Raw genomic sequence first — 19146 nt, 5'->3', positions numbered from 1 at the left:
TTCTTAATCTTGAAAATTCTCTTAAAAAAATACACAGGTCTGGATCTTACTCCAAATCTGCTGAGTCAAGAGAGGAAGATGGAGTGTCCACTTAGAGAAGGTTCTCAGGCAATTCTGATCAGCTGACCTTTGGTTCAGAGCTGGAGAGCTCTGGTCAGTAGTGCGAGGAGCAGTGTTTGAGAAGTGACTGGTACAATAAATTCTTGGGCTGTGTCCTAAGATCCTCCATATTTTTGAGGCTCCATGCAAGGCCTCCCTCTGTTCAGCATCCTTCATTCTTCTTGTCTATGTCTATATCTATCCCTCATTCCTATCCATGCTTATCTCTGCTTTCCAGAATTGTTACTATTCAAAAGGATAGTCCTCTCCATTTTATACTACCCTCTGTAGAGGAAACAGAAGGTAGGATAAAATGTGAACTACTTAAGTGTAGGGGTTACTTTGGATTTCATTTTATCATCTTCCTCTACCATTCAAAGTCCTCTAGATCACATATTTTATTTCCTTTCTAGCACTTCACTACCTAAGGTTATTTTATGTATAGTTTCCTTGTTTATTCTATGTTTCCCCTAAATAGAATGCAAGGTCCTTAAAAACAAGGCCATTACTACTTATTCAAAGTTTTATCCCCAGTGCCTAGAAGAGCATCTGGTTCTCAAAAAACTTTTTTTTTTTTCAAAATACATTTGATGAGTAAAGGAACAATCTAGGAGGTTCGTTTTTCTGGTGTATAAATGCAGTTAATTGTATATGACATTTACCTAGTTTGTATAGTGTCAAATTCTCTGCTGTCTGCAAAATCCATCATGTTAAGGTTTAAAGGGCATGTAATTTTATTTTACTAGTATGTCAAGATACCTGGCAACCGAATTCATGTAAGGCCTGTTTTTGAAAAAACTAGAAATTACATATTCTTTAGCATCAATACATTCTAAGGCAAAAAGTAGAAAATTATAGACATCTAAATGAAGTTAACGCATTTATTAATAATATAGGAAATGTTACTTATACATTAGAGAATTTCTTAATTTTGGTTTAGGGTTTCATGTGTTGACTTATTAAAACGACCATGATGCAGTACTTACTCAGACCTGAATCTCTCTAAAAAACTCAAGATCAATTATATGAAGAAACACATAATTATTCTTTGGTTCTAGAGCACACCTTTTAGCAGAGTCAAAGTCAAGTTTCCACTATACATATGAAATCAGGATCCAGATATGAGGCTTCAAAGTGAGTGGCTGGCTAGGAGCATCTGTCCAGAGGGCTGCCTTTAGTCTATTAGTAGGAGTGGGAACCATCAATTTTTCAAGATAAAGAATAGCTTCTCTACTTGAATTTCTTGAAATTGTTCCTCCTTGTCTCAGCTTAGTATGCAGAATGTAAACTACCCTATATCACATGGGGTTGTTTTCCTTCTCATGCACTTATTCCAGAAGGCGATGAGTCATCAAGGGTTGCTGCATTGTGACGTAATTATTATGATGCCCCGTGGTACCCAATGATGAGCTATGAAATGTTCAAAACGGTTAGTTTAATGTGAAGTAGGTACAAAGTTCATGGGCTTGAAAATACTGAAGGAGGTTATTTCACTTGCTCTGTAGTAGCACTATTTGTAAGAGTCACTTGGTTCTTCGATGTGATTAATGCAACGTAACTATCATAATGCCAAGGTTAATAATACTAGTTACCATTTATTGAGCACTCCAGGTATGCTAGGTTTTGTGTTGTTTATGTATCTTATTTCATTTGATCTGCTTAACATAGGGTAGGTATCATTTCTATTTTCAGATGAGGAAGCTGAGTCTTGAAAATATTAAGTGATTAAGTATGTGATGGAATTTGTATATGAAAACCCAACTGTTTTGAATTGAAAGCTCATACTAAGCTAGGTGTCTGCCCCTATGATTCTGTGTCACATCCCACACCAACATAAATTGTCATTGGAAATGTGTACATTTCCAGTTGGAAAGAGACTAAGCAATTTCCATTGTCAAGGGCTGACTTTCACTTCAAAGAAAGTGAACAATTTTTTTTTTAAAGATTTTATTTATTTGAGAGAGAGCGCGAGAGAGCACAAGCAAGGGGAAAAGGGCAAGGGAGAAGCAGACTCCCCACAGAGCAGGGACCCCAGGACCCTGAGATCGAGATCCAGCCCAAAGCAGATGCTTAACTGCCTGAGCCACCCAGGTGCCTCAGAGTGAACCATTTCTGATGACAGATGTGCATGATTTGCCTTCATCTCAATGTAGAAGAAAGAATAAGGGAAAGGGAAGGACTAGAACAAAAGTGAAGCCTGAAAGGAGAACAGTGCAAACAGCCTGAACTGTAAACAAAATCTCCACCATCTTTTGAAATCTGCATGCGGGCAAGTCTCTGAATCTGTCTGAATCACAACCTTCTCATGCAGCCAGAAAGATGACGATGCACGTTCCCGCTTCATGAACCTGGGATGGGTAGTGCCATCTTCCCAGTCTTATTTTCCATTCTTGGGCATACTTGGGCAGTAGTATTCTTTCCATTTAAACATTTTGCTGGAAAGAGCATCAAGAGGGGCAAAATTACCCTGCACCCTTATTTTCCACTCTGAATCCTTATCATCTGACATAACAGAATTACTTTTCTATGTATCTGCCCATGTCACACTGAGCTGCTGGAGAACAGGGGGCAGTCATCATTTAATTTCTCTCTTTACTGGTCCCCCCTGCATAGAAAATAAAACAAGTGGATTACACAGATATACTCTCGACAGAGTTGAATAGGAGAGAAGGCATGAGTCGTGACTGTTTATTTCGTCCTACTAGTTGTATGGTATTATTTAGCCTCCTCACTTCCATATGCCATCGAAAAGTAAGTAGTTCTTAAAAAGTTTCCCAGAATTAGGATAGTTGCGCTGTGATCCACATTCCTAAAAAGGCTATTTTACTGGAAGAATTGAGGAAGAGATATGTATCTTCTGGACAGGGAACCAGTTAGAGAGAGAGAGAACAATGCTTTTTTTCTCTTCAAGTCAAGAAAAATCCAGTTCTGGAATTAGCTGTGTCTACATCAAAGTGAGTGGAATTGAGCAGCTCCCTCTCTCCCCGTTTTATTATCTTCTTGTCAGGATGAATTGCCCTACCTCATTCTAACTGGGCCGTCAAAACTAGCCCTTTCATCTTGGGATCTGAGTTGCACAGGCTTGGGCACCACCTTCAATTAAATCCGAACACTCTACCAGGGGAGAGTGGAGATTATTCCTTAGCACCAAGTATTATTCTCCCCAGAAACTGTTCTTTTCAAAGATTAGGTTAGTCTAGATTCCTTTATCAGAATGGAGAGAGATTTTAGAGTCAGATTAACCTGAATTTAAATCCATTTGGCTTCTGCCATGACCAGTAGTGTCACGTCCTCCTTGTAAAATAGGGAAAATGATGCTTCAGCAGCAAGGTCCCTGAGTGAGACGGCACAGGCATAGTGCGCTAATAAGAAAGGGCCAGTAAATCCGAATTTCGGGGCCCTGGGACACAAATACATGGGAAGGGAAGTGACTTGAGATTCTGGCCGGTTTTCCAGTAGTGGGCGGGGGAGAGCTGAGCTTCGGTCCCGTCGGGAGGGAGCAGCGCCTCATCAGGGGCGCTCTCCTGCCACTTAATGAGCTTCCTCATCCTCGTTAGGCTCCTCGTCAAGTCGCTCCGGGCTTGAAGTGCTTCTGGGTCGTCGTATGGAGCGTTTCTGATTGACGCCTCTGGTCTGTAGGGCCGAGGCCAGCCGCGCCGTACCTGGGGGCTTCTGCAGGTGCTTTGCATCACCGGGACCTCGGACCGCGGGCCCGAGCCGGGGCGTTTCCAGGCCTCCCAGGGGCTCCCCGGGCGGGGGCGGTGGCCTCGCCGGGCGGGCGGGGGGGGTGGGGGGGTGACGTCACGGGCCTCGCTGGGCCCCGCCCGGCCTATAAAGCGGCAGGTGCGCGCTGCGCCTCGGGAGAGTTCGCGCACCTTGCGCAGCCGCCCGCGTCCCAGCGAGAGGCCCCGAGGCGACCCGAGGCGCCTCCCCACGAGCGCACCGCGCTCCGGCGGCCCCGTCCCGTCCCCGTCCCGTCCCCTCCTCCGCCTTCTGCAGCTGCAGCTCCGGGTCCGGTTGCCCCAGAGGCCGCGCCGCGCCGCCGAGGGACCCATGAGAGCCCCGCTGCTGCCGCCGGCGCCCGTGGTGCTGCCGCTGCTGCTCCTCGGCTCAGGTGAGCACCTCCGGGTCCCAGGACCCCCCGCGAGGGGCTTCCACGGGGGCCCCCCAGGCTCGCGCCCCGGGAGGAGGACACAGCGGGCAGGCGTCTGGGACCTTCCAGGCCAGCAAGAGGGCGCCGGAGAGCCCCTGAACCCTGACTTCAGTCCAGCCACGGGAGACCTCGGAGATGCCGTGGTCCAAACCCTTGACTTTTGCGGATAAAGGAGCCGAGCCCGGACAGGTGAAGCGACTTCCGCAGGTCTCAGGGTAGTCGAGTCCCGACCCCGGAGCGGCGCCTCCTGCCCACATGCTCCGTCTCCTCTACCTGGGGACGTTACCTTTACCTCCCTGGACGGCCTCCGGCGTTCCAGGGAGAAGGGGAAGCGCCCCCCGCCCCCCCCCCCCCCGCTCCGATTCTGTTTTAGGGAGACCTACAAGATAAAGCAGGAGTTTGAGCCTTAAAGCCCCAGATCTCACCTGGTCCCCAGTTTCTTCCCGGGATAATGAAACAATGACAGTAAGAGTCATTACCGTCAAGTATCACGTTACTGTTTCTCAGCCGTATGTGTGATCTTTTTAAAAACTGTGAACCCGTGTTAAGAAAGTCAGATACTCCCATCTAGAACCTGTCCGTCCAATGGGGCGTTCGGGCACACACACGCGCACCCGGCAGGAGAAGTGATGGGGATATACAGACCGTGTCTGTTAAGTAGTTAGATGAACGAGCCTACTTTGCTGTGTTATTCGGTGGGAAAAGTAGTGTAGACTGCGGAAAAGAAAACCTTGATGAAAGAAGCTCTGTAAACAGCCCAGTTTGCTTGTTGGCAAAATGTGAAGATGCTTTCGTAAGTGACTCAATCCCAAACAATAGCACATGTGCAATAACCGCTTCGATATCAGAAGATAAACATCTGGCCACACAGCTGCCCGGTGAGGAAGGCAGGCTGCTTCACCTTTCTTCCGTTGTTCTTTCTCCCACAGCCTGTTATGCTGCTGGATCGGACGCCAATGTCACCCGCTCTGGGAAAGGGGAACCATTATCTGGGGACCACAGCGCTGATGGATCTGAGGTCACCCCACCCAGTGGGATGTCGTCAGGAAGTGAGATTTCCCCTGTGAGCGAAATGCCTTCCAGTAGGGAACTGTCCTCAGGAATGGACTACGACTATGCAGAGGAGTATGATAACGAACCACAAATATCTGGCTATATCGTAGATGATTCAGTCAGAGGTGAGTGGAAGGTAAAGCGACATCATAGCCTATACGATGTGTGTCGGCATGAGCAAAGCTGCTTCAAAGAAAAGCCATTCCCTGGATCTTCCAGTGGTTTCCTTGTGTGCAGGTCTGATGCGTACCCCGTGGGTGAGCTGTCAGCTGAGGTGGAAAGAGCTTGGTGTAGGCACATCTGATACGTCCAGAGCTCTAACAAACGTTCCATGTCTATTAAGTCTCCTTCACAAGTAGGGATTGTTATCACTCGAAGATGTGATAACTGAAGCTCAAGATTGTTTTGCCCCAGGTTTCACAGCCAGAATGCAGTTGAGTCAGAATGAGAATTCCAGTGTTTGATTCCACAGCCTGTGCTCTTTCCCACGGGATGGCATGGCCCCGACGCTGAGAGACAGATGTAGGCATCAACCAGTCCTCAGCTCTTGGATCCACTCCCCACTGCCACGTTTCCCTAAATACCTGCATTTTAACGCAAATAGGAGAACGGAAAGTAGTGGGAAGAAGCAATTGGACTTTAGCAAGTACCAGAAACTGGTGATTCTAAAAAGAGTAATAACAACAGCAGCAACAATAATGATATAACCTTCTGGAAATATTAAAGAAAGACAAATATGCATGGATTTCAAGTTGCTAAAATCACGATTTAAACCCAAATTGTTCATTACCCTCATATTACCTTGGAGTTTCAGGGCAGATGAGGTCATCATTAAATCCGCTCTAAATATCTGAGGAACATCCACTGTGGAGGCAGGACATAATGCCCCTTCTCTCTTGACTTGAATATCCCTGACTCCTCCCTCTCTGTCCGGCTCCCAGACCCGGTGAATACAGCAGGTGATCCACAGGGACAGTGACTGGGTTGGGCGGCAGGTGGGAAGAACTTCAGGGAGCCCTCCACTTTACTCTTTGCTTAGTAACTTGTGCTTTTATGTAGGTAAGGCGGGGAAGGAGGTCCGTCTACGCTTCTTATTTTTGGAGATAAGATTAGAAACTGTTCTCTTAAAGGGGTTTCAAGTTGTTAACATTTCAAAAGGCCGAAGAAGTTGGTAGTGGTGAAACGGACTAGTGCATTGTGAAAGAGTGAAACTGGTGGTTGAACTACTTTGAAAGGCTGTTGAGCCCAGGGGCTTGATGTGTGTTGCAGTGCTTCAGTGTAGTGACCACTTGTCTCTATCTACAATCTGTAATATACCTGATAATCTCCAGTAATATTCCCTTAAACTGTTTCTATCAGAGGATTCATCCTAACTTGCAGTACTTATCATCAAAGTTTCAATATAGAAATTGTATAACTGGTTAAACATTGCTTCTAATTTGGCTATTAATGTTATAATAACTTGCTAAAATACTCATAATATTTATTTGTTGCTTCCTTAATCACAGGGTTCTATCTTTGATACCCTTCCCTGTGTTTCTAATGTTTTCTATTTAATGGACCATTATTCAGGACCATTATGACTAATGGTATTATGACATTATAGTATTTTCCTCTTTGCACTGGGCTGTTTGCTAAATATCTGCTTAGATAAGCCTACTCGGTATTAGTATAACAAAACACACAGCTCCAACATGAAAACTCCTCCTACCTGTGTTTAGCATGTGGGTATACTATACCCTGCATTGCTATAACATTGAAAAAATGTTTCTGTAGATCTAGAGTGAAGATGAGTGAATCTCTGAAGCATCAAGTTTCTGGATTCCTATTTTTCAAACAGATTGACCCAGAAATGAGTCTCAGGGAATTAATCATAACTATCGTCATTTGGGAGTTGGAGAAAATTGATTAATTCCGATGTGTAACTCTCAGTTTTTTCCACTCTCAAGTAATACACAGTAATTCCCAATTATGGTGGTGAGCACAAAACTGAGATGAGTAAATAAAATCGACAAATGTACTAAAGTTCCAGTTTAATCAGTAGCATTAACCTATCCAGGAGAAAATGTAGGATAAGGAGGGAACGAAAGGCTTTGACACCCTAGCACTGTCATTTTCTACTTGCGTGCCCTCGAACATGTTACTTGTCTTCATTCAACTCTAGTGTTCTCCTCTCTATCATCTGGATGACAATACATTCACCTGTGATCTGGGTTTAATCAAACTAAGACTCATTACCAAGAACATGGCATGTATAAGAAATTCAAAAAGTGTAAGATATTTCATGGATTTTTTAGACAGGTAAATACTATTATCGATGATAATACCAGTACAAATAAATTCAAAATGTGTTTCTAAGTTAATCAAATAAACAAGAAGGTTCAGATTTTGAAGTGCCACACCATACAGATATTTTCTTTAACCAATTATTGTATATGAATTGTATTAAATAATGAGAAAAATATGGTCATCATCCCCATGAGCTTTCACTGCTAGGACTTCTTTGATTCATGTCTTCAAAATGATACTCAAGATGAAGAGAGACTTTTGTCAATAAATCTTATTTGTTTATTTTTTAGTTGAACAGGTAGTTAAGCCCATGAAAAACAAAACAGAAAGTGAAAAGACTTCAGATAAACCCAAAAGAAAGAAAAAAGGAGGAAAAAATGGAAAAAATAGAAGAAACAGAAAGAAGAAGAATCCCTGTGATGCAGAATTCCAAAATTTCTGTATTCATGGAGAATGCAAATATATAGAGCATCTGGAAGCTGTAACATGCAAGTAAGTTTTCCTAAATTATATAGAAATCTGTATAACACCATCTCTGAAACTCCTAGATGCAAAAAAACACTCATTTTCCCCACATATAAACCAAGCACCTGTAATCTTTTTCTTAAGAGACCAGCTGGAAAATAATTTAGGCTTCTTTGGTCAAGATTAACTATATTCTTACAGAACCAACTAAAATATAACCACTTAAAAATAAAAACCATTCTTGGCTTGCACACTGTAAAAAAAAAAACAGGCAAATGGCCAGAATTCTCATGGGCAATGGTTTGCTGACCCCTGGTATAAATCATCATTTTACGATATATATCTTACAAAACCTTTTTTATTTTTTTTATAATAAATTTATTTTTTATTGGTGTTCAATTTACCAACATACAGAATAACACGCAGTGCTCATCCCATCAAGTGCCCCCCTCAGTGCCCGTCACCCATTCACCCCCACCCCCCGCCCTCCTCCCCTTCCACCACCCCTAGTTCGTTTCCCAGACAAAACCTTTTTTTTTTTAAGAAAAAAAAAGGACCGAAACGTACTATCCTCCTTCCCCCCAAATGCCACTAGCACACTAAATGACAGTGGAATTAGCTGCATAACAAGTCACTGAACTCATCAGTTGGTCATAAAAGGAGCACAAAGAATGAAAAGGTGTGTCTTCTTGGAATATTACACCCAAACTAATCTCAGCTTGTTCTTATGCTAATAGATCTTTGGCTTGAATGCATTCTGCCTCATGATTTTGAAATATAAATAGATGGCATGACTTTTTGGGTTTTTTTTTTTTTTTGAGTGGTACAATTAAATATTGATGACCTGGAGAGTAAACCTAAAATATGTGGAATATTTACAGTTATTATTATAATTTTTGAATGTGGGTTGTTTACAGATGTCATCAGGATTATTTTGGTGAACGATGTGGGGAAAAGTCCATGAAGACTCACAGCATGGTGGACAGTGATTTATCAAAAATTGCTTTAGCAGCCATAGCTGCCTTTGTGTCTGCAGTGAGTTTCACGGCTATTGCTGTTGTTATTACAATCCAGTAAGTATGGCATAACTTAAACATTCCTACTAAAATAATGCCAGGTTGATTTTTTTTCAGTGTTTCTATCACAGTGTACTATATCATATTTTAGATTAATTATTCTATTGGTGGCATGTATCTTTGGTCATATCCTTATACTTCACTGACAAGGATCACAGAAATTAGTCAAAATTTATATTACTTTGGCCGCCACGGAAACTTAATATGTAAGGCTGTTTTTCAAATACCCTAGAAATTTTTTGAACTTAAAAATTGGTGGTTTTGTTTCATGTCATACCTTCCCTCATGGCTACCTCCAAATGCCGGAGTGTTGGTGTCTACTATGAATCTCTTTAAGCTTACAGAAGCCTCTTGAAGCTAATTAGGACCTGGTTCATAGTAGATTGTCAGAGATTGTGCTTTGACACTAAAAACCACAAAGAGCTTCAAGCCAGGAGCCAAGAAATGATATATCCTCTGCCTCTATGAATTGTCAAAGGTAAGATGGAAATTCAATTACAAAAAAAAAAAAAAAATTCCTCCATATGGCATGGCGTAGGAAGCAGGGACAATTCTATTACTGTTCTACTCCTGCAGTAACTGCCTGTGCTCACAATAACAGATCACACACTTCACTTCATGACCAATGAATGTTAGAAGTAGACTGTTCCTGGTAGGCACTGGTGGTTATGTCAAAATGGCATTGTCTGTCAAACAGAAGTCAGCGAATTAAGGAAGTTGGGGAAGGGTGTGAGTGGCTCTGTAATGACTCATGTGCTACTAGAGCTTGGGAAAAGCAATAGGCTCATTATTCTAATTTTAGGTCTTGGTAAATTACTTTAACAACTGGACTGTGTGCATGATCTACCACTCCTGCCATTCAGGAAACAAGGGGTTATCTTCTGCCATTGTTTACTATTATTTTAAATGCAGATCAGATAATGATAAAAAGACACATTTAAAAAACTGTTTTATGATGCACATAGAGTTTGATGTGTGCTCTAAATTTGTTTTGCACACCTTAGAAGTTATTTTGATCTGCTAATACCTCAAGCCAGATATGCAAATATGTTTAGGAAAAATACCCTAAGACAAATAAATGATAATTGTTTGTCATAGAAGGATAGAAGGGAAAAAAATAGCCAGTGTTTTGAAATAATTATTCAAACTTGTGATCATTCATGGTGAAAAATTTAATCCTTCAGAAAATCATGGGAAAACTTTATCAGGTGGCACTCTTAAAACTGTGCGGTGACCTTCCTCCTTTTCTGCCATATTCTTGTGTTTGACACATAGAGCAAAGAGTGGCCTAATCCACATTTTGCTTTTTTTTTTTTTCTATAATTGAATTTTTTCCCCAAACATGACAAAATTATTATGATTTTAGGAGTAATATTTAGTGGATGGAATAAAGACCTATTAAAAATAGAATTTCCTGTATAACACCAAGGCATTTTTAAATGATTGAGTTTTGTGAGAAAGTAACAATGAATAAAACTAAAAGTAAGTATTTATTATATAGAAATAAAATCCAACTTCTGATGTAAGCAGGTGTGAAAAAATTCTGATCATTTAAACTAGTTTGTACAAGTGTAAAGTCTTTCTGTGGTAAAACTATACCATCTTCTTCTTCCTCCAACTGTACTGGCACCTGTGCTAAGTGTTGAGGAAAAAAAGAATGAGGTCTTGCCATTTGCAACAACATGAATGGACCTAGAGGGCATTATGCTAAGTGAAATAAATCAATGAAAGTCACAAACTGTATGATTTCATTTATATGTGGAATCTGAAAAATAAAACAAATGAATAAACAAACAAAAAGCATAAACAGACCCATAAATACAGAGAATAAAATGATGGCTGTCAGAGGGGAGAGGGTAGGAGGATGGGCAAAGTGGGTGAAGGGGAGTGGGAGATACAGGTTTCTAGTTAAGGAATGAATAAGTCATGGGAATAAGAAGTACAGCATAGGGAATATAGTAATGATATTATTGTAACTGTGTTGTGTGGTGACAGATGGTAGCTACTCTTGTGCTGACTGTAGCGTAATGTATAGACTTGCTGAATCCCTATGTTATACACCTGAGACTAATGTAATGTTGTGTGTCAACTATAAAAAAACTCCCATATATGAATGTGTTCCATGCCTTCTGAAAGTTTGTGTCTCAAGGGATGTCTATTTATTTATTTATTTATTTATTTATTTTTTTTGGGGGGGGGGATGTCTATTTAAACCTCAGTACTTTGGGAATGTATTTATATAAAGTCACCATGAACATCCCCTTGAAAAGAATGGTGGCAATATTTATAGCTGGGTTTAAGTTTTGGCTTGGTATAGAATACAGTGTAATGTTCTATAAGGACTCACAAAAAAGGAATTCCCTGTACTCATGAAAACCCCAATCAATGTATAGATGAACTTTGGTGACCATAGAGTATCTTGTTCTCTGAAGGCTTCGAAAACGATACTTCAGGGAATATGAAGGGGAAGCTGAAGAACGAAAGAAACTTCGACAAGAAAATGGAAATGCACATGCCATAGCATAACTGAAGATAATATTACAGGTTTGAGTTTTAAAAGGTAACTTTAGATGCTATCCTATAATTTTTTTTTTTGCTATCCTATAATTTTGAAAAATATAGCATCTGTTATCTTGAGTGAAGAAATTGTTCTTGATTATGGATACACTATGAACATTGGCTATGTGAAAGTCTTATTCTTTGAGCATGAGATGGAGTTCAATAGTGAGAAAAGACTATGTCCTTCGTCAATATTATAAGGGATGTAAAGATGAGGCTGACACAGTTCCTCTTCTCAAAGAAGTTAGTGTTTAGTAGATAGGAAGTAGTAAAAGGAGCCAGAATGCTAGGGCAAGTAAAATATGTGTCATATGAAAGGAATATGAGGAGTTTCCAGTGAAGGAAAGGAAGTGCTGTGGAATGTGTGTAAGGAGCAGGAAAGGATATCATGTATAGGGTGGCACTGGAAGTGAGCCTCCAAGGACTGACAAGATTGGGATAAGCAATTATGAAGAAGGAGGAAGATTAAAAGTGTAGGATGAACTGCGTCACTTTAGAAACTTGTGAAAAACGGCCTAGTTCAAATGGGTGTTGAGGAGAGAAGTTTGGAACAAAGGTTGAGCTCTCATGGTGGAGAGCCAAGTCAGGGTGCATGATTACAAATGTGAGGAAGTGGAGAGAGCAGCTTGATCATCCTTTTAAAGAAAGGAAGTAGAGGGGCCCCTGGGTGACTCAGTTGGTTAAGTGTCCAACTCTTGATTTCTGCTCAGGTCATGATCTCAGGAGTGTAAGATTCAGCTCCATGTTGGGCTCTGTGCTGGGTGTGGAGCCTGCTTAGGATTCTCTCTCAACCTCTGTGCCACCCCCCCGCCCCCAAAAAAAGAAAGGAGGTAGGAAGGGAGAAGGGAGTACAAATTTAGAGATAGTTTGGTGAAGGGATATATTGTAGTTCTTATTTTTATTTTTATTTTTGTAAAGAGGCAGAGCTGTGCATGTTGTAGGGAAAGTTAAGGAGCTATGGAGCAGAATATTTTATTAATAACCAAAGCTGACAGCCAACGAAGCAAACTTCCAGAGGAAGAGGAGAGTAGGCGATCAAGGACACATTTAAAGTTGGTCAGAAGAAGGAATTCCATTTCCTTAAACATTCAGGAAGGATGTCACATCCTTAAGTCATTGATTCTCTACCATCAGTGGGTTTAAGAATTACTTGAGATGCTGGTTAAATATGCACATTTCTAGGCCAAACCCTAAGTTTTTTTTATGGGTTTGGGGTTTGGAAGCACTGCAGATGCTTAGAGAAACACTGGCTAGCATTGGTTAAATGCAAGCATTATGTTAGGAGCCTATTACAGAATTAGCTCAATAACTCATAAAGTGGATAATTATCAATGCAATGATGTACTCAGTACTTACTGCATCAATATTTATTATACTATTGGCTTAATGTGCTAAGACTAAGACCACCAACATGAATAAAGGTAGATTTTTGGTTATGTAGTGCAGCTGAGATTTTTCAAAGTAGATCTGACATGACTTTTGGAAAAGGAATATGCTGTGCTGGCACATAGTGGCTGCTATTAGCTGGTAGCTTCTATCATTTATGCTCTTGGCACTGATTATCCTAAATTAACTGTATATCACAAATACACTGAGCCATTTAATCTGTCTTTTTAACTATGTCCACTGCATAGATTTGGTTAGGAAAACTACTTCCCATGAGTGTTGTTGCTTTTTATGAGGTGGAATTTGATGAAACAGGCTTCAGCTTATGCAGTCCTCCACCTAAGTAGGCATATAACCAAAGCAGGTATGAAGTTGAACTGGCAGTTCATCTCTGAAAAGCTTTTAGTATTTTTCAGAAGACATTCTAGATGGGCAGAAATTCTGATTCCTGATTTTAAAAAGTATTTTGCTAAAGCTATATTGAAATTGCACTTTATATCTCTAATAGTCTTATTTTATTTTTGACCAGGGTATCGGATCAGAGTCATTGCCGGGTCACAACCTTGAGTGATGAGTTGGTTCCTCTTTTCGGTGGATCATAAGAAAACAGAACCTTTTTGTTCTGATGGTTTTACACTTTCAATTGTTGCTTTTTATGCTAAGTCTTATTTCTGTACATAAAGATGCATGGAGATAAAAAGTATTTTTTCAAGTTGTAAATAATTTATTTAATATTTAATGAAAGTGTATTTATTTTACAGCTTATTAAACTTTTTTAAGCAAAGAGATTGAGAGTTTGAATATTAGTTTTGAGATCGCAAGACTCTAGGGTATTTTTTTCCTAAAGCTTAGATGATCATTTTGAAAGAAGTTCCTTCCTTTTTTTCCTATTTTATGTTGATCTTCAAAACTTACTTCTTTTCTTAGAAAGCATTATTATTGGAAAGTTAGAAACTAGAGTAATTTAGTCCTCCCACAAATACTAGTATCCTAAACTGGTCTTTCTTATTCTGTGTAGAATTTATTCCAAGTCCTGGTAATTTTAAAACTTCTAAAATCAACCAGTGGCACTGCCCCTCTGTCACAGTAGACACAGATATTGTAAAAGAAAGAAAACCCACTGCCCATCATAATCATTGTCATCACAAACAAGAAAAAGACAAGAATAAGTTTTAAGGTGACAAATATGGCATTTCAAGAAAACCAGAAACGTTTAGAGATTTATTGCTCTAATATCATGACATGAATATACAAAGCATCTAAAACCACTCCTCTTTTTCCTCCCTTCACTACTGTTTTTTTATATTATTTTAAACAAATACATGTGCATTTGGGGTGAGTGCTCTTTCAAGAACATTAATTCCCTGGAGTGACCCACAGTTTGGTTCCTAGCCAGCCAACTAAGTTACCTGCATACAAAACAAAACAAGCCAATAATGTAGGGGGAACATCTTGAAGAAATCAGCCAATAATAAATGTAATTCCAGCAATCATCTCACAGAATTTGATCAAGAGTTCCATTTTCTCTTGCATACTGTTCTCAAAATCCTTGTCCAGTGATCATCTAACCAACTGGTTGCCAGCCTCACCTGCACATTATCATATGAGTTTTAGGTGTCTAAATGCCTGGGCCTCCTTCCCAGAACTTACAATTTGAATGAACTGGTGTCGGTCATTGGCATCTGGATTTTTAAAGGTCTACAGATGTTTCCTACATGCAACCAGTGCTGAGAACCTCTGACCTATCTCTGCTTGAACAACTTCAGTACACATTTTCCTCAACCTCATCCACTAAATACTTACTGTTGATGATTCAACTATAGTGCTAGAGATACAAGACAGAAAAGCCCTGACTGAAACATTTGCTGCCCAGTTATTGAGAGGGAGTATGTTTTGTCAATACAGTGCAATAAGTAGGTGAGGTATGTAGCAGGGATCCATGGGAGCCCAGGAAGCTGTCACTTAGCCTGGCTTGAATGAGTCAGGGAGAGGTTTCTAGGGAGATACTTGCGAGATTATCCTTGAAGGATGAGTGGGAGTTATGTGGAGATCGTTATAGGCACAAGCAAAATTACCAAAATTACCAATGACCTGAAAGGGACAATACATAAAATAGTTCAGTATTACCAAAACAGGAAGTGTGAAGTCAACAGAGGCTGTAAAGGAAGCCAGAACAGTGAGGGCAGGGTCACATGGAGCCTTTAACATATACTGTAGACCATGTGGAATCTTTCAAGCCAGCTGGTCAAGGGTAGAAACTTGATCAAGTTTGCATTCCAATTAAGTTATAAGACAATTATGTGGGGGAGGACTTGAGCCAAAGCTAAAAGTCAAAATACTGACTTGGAAGCAGTTGAATGAACACCTGAAGCTGAGAAGGTAAAGGAGGGAAAGAGAAACTCACCATGTACTTGAAGATTTGTGATAGATTAAAAATATGAAAGCAAGATGATTTATTATAAAAACAAAACTATGGGTAATGAGGTAGCAAGGGAACTGAAGAAATCTAAGAAAACTCTCAAGTTCCTGGCTAGGAAGATGGTGATGTAATTCTAAGTTGATAATCTCTGAAGTTTATTGAATATTCTAGATGGGAAGCATGGCTTTTTATTTATCCTTGACTAAAGACTGGCTCTTCTCTGTTTTGTAAAGACATCCTTTCTAATTTGTGATGGATTTATGGGAAAATAAGGACCAGCCCAACCAATTAGTCAACTGAATCAACCCTAGGCCTCACTTCATATTTGAGATTGAGCCTACAAGTGGAAAAAGTCTGCATGTATGATAATGAGTTCAGCTTTGGATCTGTTGAGTTGGAGATGCCAGGAGCTATCTACTAAGCAGTTAGATATACAAATCTGAAGTTCAGTGAATGGAAGAATTATATATTGGGAATTGTCAAAATATATATGGTAACTTTTGTGAAGCCACAAAAGTGGCCAAGCTTACCAAAGGAAGCTATAATGAGTCCAAAGAAAATATATTTGTATTGACAAATCTCCGCAGTTGTCACCACACATGTATAGAAAGCCAGGCAACTATAGCCACTGTGAGGGTTCTAGGCACTTGCCTGCTATCCCATGTATTTTTCTTGCTCTTAAAACAAAAAGTTTAATAAATCATTACAGTGGGGTAGAAGGAAAGAAAAAAAAAAGCCTTACTTTTTCATAATAAAAATAATACTCAAGTTTATTAAGGACACATATACCCCATAGATTATTCTAAATGCCTTACACAGTCACTCGCCAGATCCTCCTAATTTCCTTTAAAAGTAAATACTTTTTGTAAGTAAGTAAAGTAAGGCTCAGGGCACCTGGCTGGCCCAGTTAATGGAGGATGCAACTCTTGATCTCAGGGTTGCGAGTCTGAACCCCACATTGGATGTAGACATTACTTAAAATAAAATCTTTTAAAAATTTTAAAAATAAAATTAAAAATAAATTAAATTAAAAAAAAATTAAGTCTCAGAGATTAACTTGTCTATGGTCACATATCTAGTAAGTGATAGAGTTAGGCCTTCTGGCTCCAGAGCCGTCCGATTTAAACTCCTTTCTCTACTACTCCTATAATCAGTGTTATTTTAGGTTTAAAGATTCCTATCTGCATACCAATTTAGTATGGTTTAAAACTACCACTCATAAGAAATCTGGTTTATTTCTTCAAGATTCAGATGACACTTTTATCTACCTGAGTTGCCTTCACAAAACTTCCCAGTGTATACCCTCCCTCATGGTATATAGAAAACATACCTTAGAATAAGCACTGGGTGTTATACTATATGTTGGCAAATTGAATTTAAAAAAAAGAATTAGCCCACCTGCTGGGGTAAAAAAAGCTGGACTATTCATCCATAAATTTAAAAATTAGTTAAGAGTTGCTTCTGGACTAGGAAAGATTAATTCCCTGGAACTTCTGGCCAGCCTAATGTGTAGGCAAAATGACCTCCAGTGGTTAGAGGAAGTCCCTAGGCAATGAGATATAGGTGGGCTGTAGATTGAGACAATATGCTTAGAAACACAAATGACTTAGGGTTTATAGTGGAGCACAATGAGGATCTGCTTTAGTGGCTGATTTATTGCTGAACAATTTAACTCTTATTTCTTGGCTATATTGTCATTCATTCAGTAAACAATGATAAATCATTATTAAACTCAACTATGTACCAGGCAGGTCTAGATTACTAAAAAGCAACATAAGTCCTAAGAAAAGTACTTGCAACGTTAACAACAGATAGGAAATGGCAAAGTAAAGGATTTAGATAGTGCCAAACTAGATAATAATCCTCTCAATAATTCACTTTGTTAGATGTATCTGATCTTTAGGAGGTATGAGTAAAGTAATGATACTGATTTTCTTCCATGGTTTGGAAATCAACATCATTACTCAGTAATACCTCATACAAATATATTCACATTAACCTGCAATCCTTCAAATTACGCATATATACTATATTTGTTTAATCATTAAGTACTTATTGAACATCTTACTGTAAGCATAATGCTGCTTTAGACAATGCAACCCAAACTTCTTTCAGATCTCTCTGGGGAGATCAATTACATCATGAGCTTCCCTGGGTGTGTATGTGTGTGCATGATGGTGGTGAGGTCATTGGCAGCTTAGGTCATAGAGTCATAATGAAATGCAATTAGAAAGCTTTAAAAGGATAGCAAAAAACTGTATGTCCAAATGCTAACATAATATAAAATCTCTTGAGTGGAAGTCATCTTAAGAAAAGTTACAAAATACTTAGAACTGAATAAAAATATTGTCAAAATTTGTGAGGCACAGCTAAAATAGTATTTAGTAGACAATTTATAGATTTAAATACATTTATCAGAAAGCAAGAAGAGCTTAAAAAGAAAACAAATGAAGCTAAGCATTTAATCCAAAATTTAGAAAAAAGACCAATAGAATAAGCCCAAGGAAGATAAAAAGGAAATGTTTAAAATAAGGGCAGAGATAAATGACAAAGATAATTGGAAACAAAGCCAAAGTTTATTCTTTGGAAATACTAGTAAGACAGGCCTCTGTTAAAATTGATCAAAATAAAAAGATATATAAAAATGGAATATATAAAAAATAAGTATAGATATAAAAATTCAAAACTATATTTAAAAAATTACATCATAAGGGCACCTGAGTAGTTTAGTCAGTTTATCATCTGACTCTTGGTTTGGCTCAGGTCATGATTTCAGGGTTGTGAGATTGAGCCCAGTGTGGAGCTTGCTTAAGATTCTCTCTCCTGAGTGAAAATATCAGTGAGAGTGACAAAACATGAGAGGCACCTAACTCTGGGAAATGAACAAGGGGTAGTGGAAGGGGAGGTGGGTGGGGGGTTGGGGTGACTGGGTGATGGGCAATGAGGGGGGCACTTGGTGGGATGAACACTGGGTGTTATGCTATATGTTGGCAAATTGAACTCCAATAAAAAAAAATTTTTTATAATTAAAAAAAAAGATTCTCTCTCCTTCACCCACTGCCCCTCCCCTTCATGTGTGCTCTCTAAAAATAAATACATAGATAAATAAAGAAATAATAAAATATCTATAAAAAGTTACATCATGAACATAGAATTTTTGTCAGGAATGCAAAGATGGTTCAATACCAGAAAGTCTATCAATGTTATATAAAAGGAAAGTAAAAAAAAAAAAAAAAATTAGAAATTTTCTGTTACACCAAATAAAAAGCATTTTCAAAATTTTTATTTTCTTTTAATTTCAGTCTGGTTAAAACATTTTTAAAAATTAAAGGCAGAGAAAGCTTTTAAATGCAAAATTCATTTATAATTTAAAATTATTTTAGAACTAGGAATAGGATACTTCCTGAGCTTGATAAAAGCTATATACTAGAAGTAATGGCAGAATTTATATTTAGTAACAGATCTGTATATGTTTTCCTTTTAAGATTAGGAATGAAACAAGGACCACCATTTAACATAGTATAAAAATCTGACCAAAGCTGTAAGAAAAGAAATTTGTAAAAGAGAGATAAATATTTTCTTGTTCACAAATAATATGATAGTCTATCTAGAATCACCAGAAGCATTAATATTAATATGCCAATTAC

General features: G+C 39.1%; 1 protein-coding gene across 1 annotated transcript; it reads left to right on the top strand.

The window, feature by feature from the left end:
• Positions 1-3964: 3964 nt before the first annotated feature.
• Positions 3965-13745, top strand: AREG (amphiregulin). The gene is made up of 6 exons (XM_025985090.2): positions 3965-4213; positions 5182-5430; positions 7885-8086; positions 8977-9132; positions 11568-11695; positions 13610-13745. The coding sequence occupies exons 1-5, from the start codon at positions 4153-4155 to the stop codon at positions 11659-11661; spliced, it is 762 nt and encodes a 253-aa protein (XP_025840875.1). The 5' UTR covers positions 3965-4152; the 3' UTR covers positions 11662-11695; positions 13610-13745.
• The last annotated feature ends 5401 nt before the right edge of the window (positions 13746-19146 follow it).

Source organism: Vulpes vulpes, chromosome 2, assembly GCF_048418805.1.
Source record: "Vulpes vulpes isolate BD-2025 chromosome 2, VulVul3, whole genome shotgun sequence".
NCBI lineage: Eukaryota > Metazoa > Chordata > Mammalia > Carnivora > Canidae > Vulpes > Vulpes vulpes.
The sequence above is the reverse complement of the archived record's forward strand: the minus strand, read 5'-3'. Positions and strand labels throughout refer to the sequence as shown.

Bases quoted from the DNA above. Each gene is read 5' to 3' on its own strand.
- AREG (XM_025985090.2), top strand. From the start codon at position 4,153: ATGAGAGCCCCGCTGCTGCCGCCGGCGCCCGTGGTGCTGCCGCTGCTG. The intron at 5,431-7,884 runs GTGAGTGGAAGG...TTTATTTTTTAG, and splicing joins CGTAGATGATTCAGTCAGAG to TTGAACAGGTAGTTAAGCCC. The intron at 8,087-8,976 runs GTAAGTTTTCCT...GGTTGTTTACAG, and splicing joins CTGGAAGCTGTAACATGCAA to ATGTCATCAGGATTATTTTG.